Here is a 14,545-nt window from a genome sequence, read left to right as displayed (position 1 = left end):
TCTTGTAAGATAGACTACAAGCAGCCGTAAAACATGACATAATAACTCAAATTGATTTTGAAAATGAAAATCAGTAGCAATTTGTTCATCATTTTACTTTTACAAGCTATGAACATTTATGATTACCAAATCACTATATTGGCTAATGAATGTATTTGAGTAACTTGAGTTATTCAGCATCATCATGCTTCTAACTGCATTTCAAATGTAGCTATAAGAGCAGGCGGAGTCAAAGCAATGACTCTTTGATACATTCACTGTGTTTATGAACACATTTAAGAACACAAACTTACAAGATTCAACATACACCTTACATCACTTCCATCCATAACAATCATGTCATTTGACATTGGACAACGAAATCTCCGGAGTGAAACTTCTGTTTTTGATGGGGATTTCCAATCCACCTTTATGATATGTATGCTCATTATATCAAATTGCATTGCTTAGGTATGATGTCTTAATTACTATGAGTAGATTAATTAACCAAATCAGACAATAAAGATATTGTAAAAGAAGGGGGGGGGGGGGGTTAAAAATATCGCATGAATAATTGAAAATTGTTGGTAAGTGATTGAAAATAACTACCTTGCTAGTTAAACAGGATATTATTATTATCAAAAATAGGTATAGAAGGAAATTTTCTAGACAAAATTTTCCCCAAAAAATAGCCAGGAGTTAGATAGTGAATACCACGTACAGTATAGATGTTTATCAATGCACAATTTCTGGCACCTTGCCAATATTGATACTAATTTTGGCATGTATCTTCCTATTAGTGAAAAAGGATATAGATTGTGCATGCGTATATTAACGAGACATTTATATATAATTTTTTGTTTTCAATAAGCTGAATAAAACTGTGTTACAAATCTTTTGCAGGGGAAATTGACATAGTTTGGTGAAATATGACGTAATGTCAGTTGTTTCATTTATGTAATTTAATTATCTACCTACTAAAACTTTGTCAAAGTGTGTCAATTTGCCCTGCAAGAGAGCAGGGCTGCATTTTAGAAAAGAACTTACGACAAAGTCGTAAATATTTACAGTCTCGTAAAATGATCTTTAAAGAACAAAACTGACATATAAAACCATTTGTTTACAAATATTACAATTCCCATTATTTTATTTTCCAGCCATGAGAATAAATCATAGATTAGTTGGTGATTAATACGCATTCATTAATTTGGTCTTAGATTGTTAGTTCTTTTGAAAAACGCAGCCTAGTACTGCAGTTACTGTAAAGGGGTGTATTGGTATGAACTACATAAAGCTTCCAATTGATGACCCATTAATTCTTAATTAACATGCATAAACCTACTTCCAGACTTTCAAATAAACTAATTTCATTAATTTTAATTCTGTGCAAGTTTAAATTTTTCATACTCATTTTTTTCTGTCTAATAACTATAAGCCCTTATTACCAGAATCTATGGGTTCAACCCCCCTTAATCACTCATGAGCCACTCAACCATATGGCTCTTTGAAATCAACATTGAGCTAACATTAAGCAATCGGTGTGTAATTCGCTTGAAACCAGCGTCATTTTAACTTGTTTTGATGCAAGGAATAAATTGTTACACCCTACCAAAAGTCCAATGTCTTATTAAAATGGTTTTATCTTAATCTTAGCATTAATTGAACCAGAACAACATTGGAACAGTTAAGTAAATGAAAATATCAAAGTCACTGTTATTGTACCCAAGTAATTATACCTTATTTTTTAGAATCTTGCCAAAAAAAGTAACGAAAACTTTTTACTTTTAACAAGTTAACTTTATTTATCTACACACATAATAAACAGATTATACATAGTGATCTAAATAACAAGATAATAACTGTAATACAGTCTCAACAATACCTTGATACAGGTTCAAATGACACTTGTAGACTTTTACAGAGGTAGTCTGTACAACCATAGTTATAAATATACAATATAAGTATTTGGTCACAATCAAACAAAACGTCCAAAAAGATTGCTGCTTTGGCATTTCAGCAAGACTCAAAAACTAAAGATCGAGTTACCATGATTGGTTTAGAGAAATTGAAGAGTAAAGAAAAAAAGTTGAATTATCTTGAAGTAAAATATTTTAGTATTCAGAAAAAAGAGAGAGAAAATGAAGTAAAAGAAACTGGTTTAGAAAATTAGGTAGGATTGAAAGAAACCATGATTTTTTTTATATTTTTTTTTTTAGAAAATTCCACTTCATTATTAAATCTCAATTTTTTTTTTTAATTCAAAGCTATAACCAATCTCTCAAAGAACATGTAATCACTTTCTTTCACATATTGTTTTTAAAAAATAAAAGATAGTTTTTGTAACAAATCATCCCATTTGAAAAACTTTCAGATCGAGTTTAAATTTTTTAAAAAGAGCTTGATTTTAGAAAAGCACATTTTTTCATGCGATACATTTTAAAGCCTATGCGTGCCAAAAAAGACCATGAATAATTACACATCATACTACTGAAAGGTATTAGAGCTATCAAAAAACCCAGAGTGCTTATCATTTTGAGACGTAAAGAGAAGTGGGAATTTCATTTCAATTTCAAATATATGTAACATTATTGAACTATTGCATTTTATTATTAAAGGTATGAATCAATTCCATCATATATTACCCCAAGATATAATAAGGCACAATTTTGAAACAAATCATTAGAAAAAGAGGAAATTACATTCATGAGCTATTCAGTTGTAATAAAAAGGCAGATACTGAGTATTTTGACAAAGAAAAACAATCTTGCATTTGCAGGAAGCTTAATTTCAATAAAAGTAAATGATTTCTCTGTTATTTGTATCCGTAAATTAGATCACAAAAGCTTGCTTATAATGCTAGAGGATTTGGCCTTGAGTTTAACACACAACTTTACACAGAGCCCTATTCATTGTACATACATAAACTTCATGCAAAAAAAATAAACATGTACTACCCAGAAGAGACATGAACATGTACATATTGATTCAATTTACTATACACAAAAACTTTACATAAAACAATTTTACACTTATATGTACATTTGTACAAGACCAAAACAAAAGCATTATCGGATTATAAGTGTGGCTTAATTTGCACGAGATATATATGTATATGCATTCAAAGGAAAGAAAAGTGCCGGTACATGTAAGTCAAAGGGGTATAGAAGAGAGAAAGAATTTCAACAAAAGGACAAACTCAAGAATTTATTTAGAATGTCAGATTAACCAAGTTAAGCACTGTAAAGATACTTATTTTGGTGTTTATTTAAAGTATTGATAAGTCTGATTTTTTTCGTACCAAACATGTCCATCAAACTACGTTTTTATTTATACAGTTGTATACCAACAAAAACAAATACATGTACTGGTAGACATTTTGAAATCCATTAAATCCATTACTTAAATCCATTACTTAAATTTTAAAAAGCTTTGAGCTTCTAGCTGTTTACTAATAGTACCAAAATTAGCTAAAACTATGCTATAAGCTTCAATATTGTGTATAGACAAAACTGCGAAAGTTAACCATGCTTCTATGGTGGTACATGAGTATTTCTGGAGAACCAGAGAGTGTAAACTTTTATTAAAAAACAAATTGAAGAATAAACAGATATTTCTTTGTAAACAAAAAGAGGAAAAGAAAGCACCAATATTTTTGGGCCACCTTGATGGGAAATCTTTGAATGCTTTATATATATTAATATACTTATTAAGCAAGTACAAATGTTTTAATTGCAATTAGGGATGGATTTACAATTAAAGCTGATGAAACTTCAGATTGTTTAAGTAATGAATCACTGGCCAAAATGAAAGTGTTTTGAACCTTGATGTACAGCAATTTATCTATGTGAGCCAATTGATAAACATGCATATTAAGATCACACAGGTGCAAGTTATTAAAATGAAGATGAAATGTACAGTGAATGGTGACATGATGAAATGACAAATAATTTATCTTTGATTCATTACACATTACCCTGTTTGCTTTATTAAGTAATATAAAGAGTTCCTTTGAAATCTTCAGCACATGTTGTACAATATGAATTGAGTCTTGATAAACTGAGCAATGCTAGCCAGTGATTATACTGTAGTTACCAGTACATGCTTTTTTTTAACAAAAAAAAATCTACACACACCCACTTCTTATGACATTAGCTCTCCCTATCTTGTGTTCATAGAACAACATCTGATGAACCATACATTAACACTATATGAGCATCAACTTATGCATAAACAAGTCTATCTTCAGTGATTTTTGTAACACACACACAAGAGATTTACACTGTATTTTTGATCAATGTCTATCCCAATTGCTTGAGACATTTTCTGAAAATTTGAAAACATTAGAGATTTCTTTAACAGTGACAAGGGAGAGCCAAATAAAATAGAGCTGATGGGTAGTATGGATGGACAGAGAAGCTGAACAGGAATTAGCCGACCTGCAAGGTCAATAAAACAATGGGTCTAAAAAAAAAACGTGTGAATTCATAAACTTGTTCCCCAAAGTGAATTGTCCAGAACTCTGATGACTATGAAATAGAAATGATACAAAAATAGTACTATGGATACAAATAATAATAATAAATACAATAGTCTAACTATGTACAACTTATTTGATTGTATAGAAGCACCTTAAAGAGAATTCTAGTGAGAGAAAAAAAAAAGGTACAAAATATGAGGATCAGTGGTTTACATCAAATAAAGTTCTTATAAAATTACTATAGATCAAGTCTTACAAGTATAACTGCACCTTTACAGTCAATTACCTTGAAATATTAAAATGGTATTAAAATATAGGAGTTTCTTCACCATCAATACCCTTTATTCCTTCTTATGGGGCACAGATTCTGTCTTGCCTGAATCTTAACTTTAACTAAAAACATGCATAATAAATGGCATACACATCCATATACAAATTTGTTTCAATATTTTTTTTTTTGGGGGGGGGGGAGGGGTTGAAAAAGATTTTTTTTTTGGGGGGGGGGGTGGCTAAAATGAACTTAAATTTGAAATGTAAAATAAAGCCTTTAAAATATTGATTCAACTTAAAGCACATAGATGATACATGTGTAATACTGACTTTAATTTCACTGGCACTAAAACACTGCTGATAAAAACCACAAATATTTTCACATACATGTACCAAATATAATGATTTAATACATGCGGCGAGAAGTTAAATGGTCTCTTTGACAGTATCTTAAATGTACTTCTCCATGTAAAAAATCCACAAAATATACATAATACATGCATTAATAGGTGAAGCGTGTATATTTCATTTCCTTAAACATTCTGATTCCTTCTTACAAGTATTTTACTTGTCTGAATTTCTCCTCTCCAATTAACAATTTCTAAACGTTATATAATTATATATTTATACATGGATCTATCACACAACAAAATATACATGTATGTCATATATGTATATATATATATTAAGAACTCACATCTGTAAATACATTGTACATGGACTTAAAAAACATGTATCATTGATACAACTGAGTATAAAACATGAGACACTTAATCTAGCTTGATTTTCAACATGAAATAAACACGAGGGGAGAAACATGAATGACATATTAAAAGATAAAAAGAACAAAATCTTTCACATACCGTAGCTTTATATAATCAACATATGAATTTTTAAAAAAAATTTTGAAAAAGTTGCACATATTTAAAGTTCACTTTGGAGTAAAAATCATTCTGTTCTTCTCGACCAAAATGAAACCCTTTGTTTCGTGAGGGAGAAAATTGTATTGCTTTGTATTATTAATGTTCACAGTTTTATATTGGCATTAATTGCTTTTTATCAGTCTGCGAGAGGATTCAAAATACCCTGAATATAAACAGTCTCTATTGATGACTGGCCTGATGTATCACCACTTAATACTGGCACTCCACACTTACACAATGACCATCCTATCTGATGAGGGGCCAGGGATTATATGACGTTTGTGGCTTTGTTGTCGTGCGGTGATTATCATAGTCTATGGCCTCGTTATTGCGGTGGATTATATGAAGTCTGCGGCTTTGTTATCGCGGTGGATTATATAAAGTCTGTGGCTTTGTTGTCGTGGTAGATTGGCATGTTACCCGTCTTTAGTCGATCAGATAACCGCTCATTGGGTATCCTCAACAAACTATCAGGCTAAAGAAAAATAAAAGACATTGACTACGGTAATCTGAATTGGCATTTCATTATCATACATCAACTTGAACTTAATGCATTTCTTACGAATGAAATAATTATTCACTATTCATATTCTCTACATCCATATCATCTTTTGGAAAATTACTCAATCATTGATCATTTCCATTTAAAGATATAAACAATTTTTTTTTTTTACGTTTGTGCTTTTATTTCTGAAAAATTTAAGTTTTTTTCCTTTTAGTCATGCTGCTAAATGTATATACATTTTTTTTCTGATGTAATTCACACTTGTGATCATCTAGTGGCCGGGTTCTTACCAGAGGTTCAATCTCCGTCTTTTGGTCGTATGGATTTACAGGTTCATCGGGAACAAAGTCCTCTTCATCGCTGTCCAGTAGATTGATCATGGAGGGGGCCAGCTTCTCCTTCTGACTGTGTCTTTGTTAAGAAATACACAACAATAGTCCACACACAACAATAAAGAAATATTTCTCTGTAGTTTTGAAATACAGGTACTAGAGCTTTCGTAGCACTTTTTGGTACTAAGGACAGGGCCCTTAAGATTATAGTTTGAAAAATAGCAACATATTTGGGAATATTGGATTATCATCATACATCAGCTAAATACATGGTTTATGTTTTATGTTATTTCTATTTTCCAATAGCCAGAAACAGGAAATTAATTATCTATGTTAACTGACAATCTACTGATGCCATAATCAATGCAAGAAGAGGATACATTTGTTTCAGTGTCATTTTCTTTTTTTTTCTGGTGAAAAACTTCTTTGCCAGAGCCATAAACTGCTTCTTTGATGCTGCATAATAAAAACAATGATTTCAAAATAAATGTACATAATTCACTGCTTAATAAACAATAAAAGTGTACATGAATTCTCATATCCAACAATATGTTTCGTGTTCTTAAATAATATCCTCTAATTTATTAATGTTCACAACAGACTCTATAACTTGTTTTCTGTTTAACATCAACTAAACTTTGTTCATCATAGCCTGTGATTTCTGTTCTTGTTTATAATACAAATGTACTGTGTAACCATTTGAATTTACATGAACCAATTTGTATCTTATGTCAGCTTTTGCAGAAATTTGTATTGTCCCATAATTCATTGAGGAAGTAAATTTATGGGGGAGTGGTACCCTACTCCAGGTATAGAAACAGAGTCTCCACAAAATTTAATAATTTAAGCATTAGAGTGCAACAAGTGATTTATGTTCATTATATATCAAATTTCGAAAAAAAAAAGAAGGAACATGTTTATATAAATTTTATGTAATCGATGAGTTACCTCCTCCCATGTGGTTGAGCTGTCTCCGTAGTTCCGCGTCATCGTCTCCTTGTTTAGGGGTGGGCGGGGTGAAAGGAAACGGCTCCAAGTGGGACTGACGGTCATCTCCATAACCATTGGATGCTTAAACAGAAAGTACATACAAAGTCAGCAAAACTATTGCATGTTAATGCTTCAGCAGCAAGTAAATATAGATACAAAAGGGAGCAAAACAATATAGACTGTCATCTCCATAACCATTGGATGCTTAAACAGAGTACATACTGACACAAAGAGAGCAATTGAAAACATTGATTGTCTTCATGGTACATATTGATACAAAGAGGGCAAAACTAGATTTTATGTGATTTTCTTTATATCTTTAAACAGATAATGAATATACCTTAACTTTACAAGCATGAGTCTATGGCAGAAATTGATGATGTAGTGCACATCGCTCGTGTTTGCAATCCAAGTACAGATGTGTATGCATCAAAACCATGATTCAATGAATTCATATATTAACATGATATGTTGATTACAGACCAATTTAATATATAAAGTCAAAGTACATGCTCACTGTATTGCATCAGCAACCATATACCTCGAAATAATCTACAAAACATACTATTTGACTGTTATAAACACCACAAAAGAAAAATTTATGAGAGAATAAAACAAATTTGAATACCTATTGTTTCTGTAGGTTGCATTGCAGGAAGTACAGTAGGTTCAAAAGTTGCCATATCCTTTCGATCTGAAATCACAGGAGAATGTTGTTTTTCTTTTATTATTTATTTTTCCACCTTAAGCATTTAAAAAATAGGTATACATGTATAACCTGGTACATGTACATGAAGAAGTTTAAGTAGAAGAAAAACAACCTTTTAAAAACTGAAATCATGCACCATTAAATTCAATAAAAAAAGTCAGGTGAGATGGAATATATGCCTCATTTTTCACAGCCTGTTAAATTATCTAATTGAGTAACACACTGCGCATATATATTCAATGCATCTAGAAAAACATCATAAAAGAAAATTGGTGGTCCGCTACCTATACATGATGTAATTTTGCCTACCTTATTTTGGGGTGCCTCTTTTAATATATATAATAAGACACAGACACAAAAACTTCTTTGGTAAAAAAAAATTAAAATAAAACTAATTAAAAAAAAGAGTAAAAGTATCGAAATACCCTTCTCCAAAGTTTTCATAAAGTCTTCATTTCCTCTGAGTTCTTGTAAAAATTCACTGTTCTGTAAAGCTATTGCGAGTCTTTCGTCCTCCAAATACTGGGACATTTCAAGATCGACATTTTTCACTGCCTTCCTTCTTCGACGCTCGTTCTCTTTTAACTTTTCATCCAGCATATCTTGACTGAATTCATGTGAAGAGATAATCTGAAGCAAGGAAGTTAAAGACATCAATCAATGATGAATCAACACGAGGAAATTTTTACTGGATCCTATTCATTCACAAAATACATTCTCCATGCACCAACAACTTTCACATTCATATGTCCTCGTTTTGAGATAAGACACACATTGACCACAGGGATAACTTGTGAAATCCAAAATTTACCATGCACTGCTTTAAAAAAAATTCAATACCTCTTTACTTCATGATCACTTTGGGCCTAGATTTTAACAATTTTGCATCAATAATGTATAACATTCATTTGCAAACTCAAAATATAGCAAAAAATAGAATTCATATATGTCTGCTACATACATGGAAGTATACTATCTATAATTTGTAACAAAAGTATATGCTTCTAGGTCTAAATTTTCTTTTACAAAAGGTTGTGCAATTTATAGCCAACTGGTCATGCAAAGAAAGAAAGAAAATTTTAGCAGAATCAAATGGTATTCATAATAATAATAGTAATAATCTTTCATGCCAATTTTTTAAAATAAAGGGATGCATTATTTGTACATGCAGTGAACCGGTCATGCATCTTAAAATCAATTTTGCTGACCAGTGACTTGGACATCCCTGAGGATATATTCTGAACTTGTCCATGAGGAGCACGCACCATTGGAAAGTGGTCTCCTCCATGGGACCACTTGGGTCTCTCCGGAGCTCGCTCACTGCGACTCCGCGAGATCTTCTTCTTCTGCTCACTGCTACTGTTTGACAGTCTCTCAGTGTGCCTGTTTTTTCTACTACTAATGTTGTGGTGCGTTCGTTCCGAGCTGTTCTGTAGCGGTAGAAATCCGTCCAATGACAGTGGGTCTGGAGACTTTGGCACAGTTAATCTTAGAAAGTCGTCTGGAAGTGTTCCTAGCATGGGGGGATTCCAGTTACGGAAGCCGCCGCTCTTTCCGGAAGCTCTGCGACTGATCGGGGAGCTAGGGATGGGACGCTTTGGTTCCGTATTCGACAGAGCTAGAGAATCCACCATGTCTTCGCTGTGGCGACTTCGGTGGCTTCTTCGATGGTGATGATGGTGAGATGACCTACTGTGATGATGGGAAGATGATCTGCTATGACTGTGAGTCTTTGGGGTTGAGGTTGAATTTGATCTGTAAATAAATCAACAGTTGTTTCGTATATCAACAAGGCAAACTAAGATACTTCAAAAATCAGAAAACAGTGCAAAATATGTACTGGTACATTTTCTGCAAGAAAAAGTCTCCATAAAATAATAATTAGTAAATAATCAGTATTCACTAAGCATCGCTTTCATTGTATTACTGAGGTTTTGCCCCAAAAGAGAAATGTGGTTTAAAAATTAGGCATTTTGCTCACATTATTAATGTATGGACAGAATTAGCTCATTCTAGGACAAATATGATGCTTTGATTTAGACTTGCAACCACTACTGACCTTATAGGGCTCCTTTTTGGTAGGGTGGGAGAGGATTTACTCGTTGCTTGTGTGATGGGGGTGGTCCATATACTGCTGGAGTTATTTGATTGGACAGCTTCAGTGTATGAGGGTGGAGAATCTTCCGTTCGTTTCTCATGGTATGTTGGGCAACCCGCATCCACCTGAAGAAAAACCAGATTATCAAGATGGTAAAAACTTTGCTTATTAAACTTGACTCTTTTTTGGTATTTTGCAAATACCTGTTAAGAACCAAATAAATGTGAATCTTCAACTTTTAAATGACATTTGTGCAATATTGACACCAAATTGAAAATGAATTTCACTTGAAATAGAAAAATTTATTTATTTGACAATTAATCTACATGTATATCCAAAATAACATGTAACTAAATATGTTTCTGCTGCTGAATATTCACAAATAACATAAAGATATAACACTAACATGCATATGTGATGAATAAACAATTGCATTTATGTAACATAGTATAGCTAACAAACATACAGGAGAAATAAGCTCTGGAGGTATATCGACAAAATCTCTATCATCGGAGTCAATACTCATAGTCAGCAACTGATCTATAGTGTCATCTACAGCACCATCGTTGGATCTCAATACGGCCTCAATAACATCAGTATCCATTGTTGGAAACATCAACTAAAATCAGAAAAAAGCTGTTGTTTAACTTCTGAATCAGGATTAAAAATCTAGTGACTTTAAAACATTCTTTCAGGTGGTAATATATATTTCAGTATTTCTAATAATTTAATCTTAAGAAAAATACAACATAAATAGTAGAGACAAGGAGGAGGAAGAATCTTCCAATCTTTGCTCTCCTTACATATATTTTTAAAAATTTCTGGAATATCCACTCTTAACAGACACTTTTCAAGGGAATAATTTTACACAGAAAACTTGCAGTCCATTAGAAGATACCCTTCACAGAGAGTTTATTAATAAATCAACAACAAAAAATTCCAACATGTTTGGTATCCACTTACTTTAAAGTCTGACATGGCTTGATAAAAGTCCAACTGCTTCGTTGGTCTCTCTTTGAGAGAGCGAGATCTCTGCAGGGGTGGGGGTCTTGCTGGGGGTTCCCCATCTCCTGGGGCAAAGTCATTTTCCACCTGCGGGTTGTGAAGTCTCCGGCGACTGCTTCGAGGCTTTGCCGATTGAGTATCAGCTGTTGCCATTTCCTGTCTTCTGTCAGCTACACCATCTTATATATATAACCTATATCTGAATTCACCTGCAATATAAATTGATTATCGTTAAGGGATATCTCAATAATATTAAGGTACACTTCTTTCAATCTCCTTTAAGCCAGCCCTTACTTATTCACTTTGTCGCAGAATGTTGTACAATGCAGTAAATAAGGAAGGACTGGCTTTTCTTTAGGCTAGCTTTATGAGAAATTTGTGTTTTTCCCTTTTTTAACTAAATCTGTTTTTCTAAATTTGCTGTGCTGGTAGGCAGGAAAATATGCGCAAAATATTAAAAGGAAAAATAAATCTACAAACATAACAATATGCTTATTTTGTTGGTGAGTCTCAGTTAATTTTCATAGGTCTGTAGAGGACAAAAATATTTTCAAAGGCAGGCTTTAATACATAGGACCTGAAAGGGGAGAGCAAATGTTCTAGTCTGACTTGTATGGTAACAAGGGAACCTGTGAATTCACCCACTCAACATGTCAATTATCGATAATATACAGACTCTATAATCTATTGAAATATGTGAAATTATGCATGAAAATGTTTTGGTTCAGCAGAAATTGATTACCAGTACAACAAGGTCCAGTCTGATAATTAAAATACATTATTATAGATTCAAATTGAGCTGAAACAACTTAGCTTGGAATGTTTGACTCATGTTAGATGCCAAGATGTAACATAACAACATTCCTCAAAATGAATCAATGACATTAACAATATTTTAGATAATATAATGACAATATCAATTGAAGCCATGTGTACCTCCTATAATTTTTTTCTTTTAAATATATATAGGCACATTTTTTTCAGCTCCAAAAAATCAGACTTCCCATAAATCAATTAAATCATGTAACACAAAACTGGCTTGTAGCAAATTTCAAGGAACAAAAGAGGGAACTTTGCTTAAACCATAAATTGTTATAGAACAGTCAGAAATCAGTATTTCTGTAGTACACTATATAATTAATATACCACCATTTACATAAAATGTCAATTAACAACCTTCTCACTTCAAAATTTTATAAGTTTCAGTACTCTAATCTATAATATTAGAGTTTGAGTACTATGTACTACTACTAATAATATATGTCAATGATATATGAATAATATTTGTTATAGGAATGATTAAAAATGCATGTACTTTAAAATTTTGCCAATGGGGACCCTAAAATTACTTCATTATAGCTGTTAATTTCTCAGAGCTGTATTTGTTATGAATAGCAATTTTCTTTAGGTTCATATAAGATCTTTGCTGGGATATAAATAAGAATTTGTTGTACACATTGCTATATCCATGTTCATTAATCTATTTGAATTTTGCTGTAATAGGCAAAAGATGATAACCTTTAATTCTTTTTAAAATGGGCCTCTTATTGCTTTAAAGTATACAAATAACATAATCAATAAGGTTTCATAATACTACTTAAGTATTATTAAAGAATCTACATAAGTATGAAAAAACCTAGCATAGTGCATTAGTGCTACAATGTCATACCGTAGGATTAGATGTTACTTAAAAATCATACTACTTGAAGACACTGTGATGAATTTAACATGACTCATATGGTGATATAACAGAAGTTACAGTAAACAAAATAGAATACGGAAATGCCCAAGTAATAAGAGTAATCATGGAAATGCTCATCATAAGTACCGGAAAGCCAATTATCAAGTTAATATTGTGAGCATTTCATGCATATCGAAAGTATAAGAACTATTTTGTTTATAATCAAGCAAAATCACTATATAATCTGAGTTTCAAAAAACGCATATACTAAAATAAAATTGGAAATAAAAGGAAACTAACGATAAATATTATATATGATACAACTTATGAGGCAGACTTAGCTTGAGGATCAGTCACTTACATTTCCTTTCAATGATTATTAAATTAAAAACAAGTGTGTACACATACTCACACGACAATCAAAGGAAGTAAACAAAAACTTAAAACAATGGTCAACTAAAATTTTTTATCGATATTAATACGACCAGGCCTATTCATTTCCCTCCATTAACTCAGCTATGAATCTCAAGAGTCCTTCAAGATACTCACAACATAACACGAAAATCCTTAACGTTTATAAAACATGAGCATTCTAATTCTGACAATTTTTGCATTGTGAAATTATTTATGAATGAATGGGTTAAACAAATGAGTAATCATTGTAGTATTTACCAAAAATTTAACGAAATTCCATCCTCAAGGGATCGACCGGATGTTGTAGAAATGAATCCACTTCATTATGTTCAGATTGAATGAAATACATACTTCCGGACAAAATTGAAAAAATGTCGCTAAAAAGAAATTAGGACCTACATAAAATTTTTTGAAAAGATAAAAAACAAAACAATAAATGCCATAATAATAGGCAACATACACAAAATATGAAAATGATCCACAAATTAAAGATATCACAGGAATCCTTAATTTTTAGCTCACCTGAACCAATACATAACCAGATGAGGTCTAATGACGGGCCTGACTAGGATTAGAACCCCTCAATCTCTAGGCTGGTGCTCTGCCAACTGAGCTACCTAGTGGTATTTGAACCGGCCTGACTGCCACATTCATCCAGTTCGCCCCTGAAGATCACCCTAGGCTCTTCCCCTGGCAGGGGTTAAAATGGCACGGCACCAAATGTAACGGAATGGGAGTAATAAAGACAGACCAGACGTGACTCGAACCCATGCCCCTGAATCTCTTGCCAGGTGCTCTACAAACTGAACTATCTGGCGCCAGTATACGGAAAGGTCTGAACACCACATTAAAAAGAGTTTTTTTCTTTACATGTACCATCTGATTATGATATGGAAAATTACAAAAGCCTTGTGATTTCAGAGATGAATTTCTAAAAAAAAAAAATTTACTGGGATGTATTCAACAAATGTTTAATGTCATTAGGATTTTTGAAAGTTGTAAAAAATCAGATAAAGAGTTATCATGGTGAGAAATGAAAGTAATTCTCTTGACCTTTAAGCGCTTTTATTACAACTGGAGCTTGCAAATTTGTCCTGGAATCAACTAATGTTGATGGTATTGGGCATATGAACAATCACAAAAAATGCATATACCATTAACA

At 32.3% G+C, this 14,545-nt stretch overlaps 1 protein-coding gene across 4 annotated transcripts; it reads right to left on the bottom strand.

Moving 5' to 3' along the window:
* Nucleotides 1–1,754: 1,754 nt before the first annotated feature.
* LOC105322325 (CUE domain-containing protein 1) lies at nucleotides 1,755–13,752 on the bottom strand. 4 transcript variants are annotated; one of them, XM_011420967.4, is made up of 11 exons: nucleotides 13,642–13,752; nucleotides 11,247–11,497; nucleotides 10,750–10,902; nucleotides 10,245–10,408; nucleotides 9,394–9,940; nucleotides 8,611–8,815; nucleotides 8,105–8,170; nucleotides 7,435–7,557; nucleotides 6,867–6,942; nucleotides 6,445–6,559; nucleotides 1,755–6,124 (listed from the first exon to the last, which is right to left on the bottom strand). In XM_011420967.4, the coding sequence occupies exons 2-11, from the start codon at nucleotides 11,439–11,441 to the stop codon at nucleotides 6,023–6,025; spliced, it is 1,746 nt and encodes a 581-aa protein (XP_011419269.3). In that variant the 5' UTR covers nucleotides 11,442–11,497; nucleotides 13,642–13,752; the 3' UTR covers nucleotides 1,755–6,022. The 4 variants fall into 4 exon arrangements, with proteins under 4 accessions (XP_011419269.3, XP_011419270.3, XP_034336546.2 ...); XM_011420968.4 differs by having other exon boundaries at nucleotides 9,451–9,940; XM_034480655.2 differs by lacking the exon at nucleotides 13,642–13,752 and adding an exon at nucleotides 13,519–13,628.
* Between the last annotated feature and the right edge of the window lie 793 nt (nucleotides 13,753–14,545).

This window comes from Magallana gigas, chromosome 3, assembly GCF_963853765.1.
Source record: "Magallana gigas chromosome 3, xbMagGiga1.1, whole genome shotgun sequence".
Classification (NCBI taxonomy): Eukaryota; Metazoa; Mollusca; class Bivalvia; order Ostreida; family Ostreidae; genus Magallana; species Magallana gigas.
Note: the sequence above shows the minus strand (reverse complement) of the source record. Positions and strands in the feature narration are given on the sequence as shown.

Coding starts and splice junctions, on each gene's coding strand:
- LOC105322325 (XM_011420967.4), bottom strand. CDS start 11,441: ATGGCAACAGCTGATACTCAATCGGCAAAGCCTCGAAGCAGTCGCCGG. Junction 9,941..10,244: donor CCAAAAAGGAGCCCTATAAG/GTCAGTAGTGGT, acceptor ATTTATTTACAG/ATCAAATTCAACCTCAACCC. Junction 8,816..9,393: donor CAGGGATGTCCAAGTCACTG/GTCAGCAAAATT, acceptor TCCTTGCTTCAG/ATTATCTCTTCACATGAATT.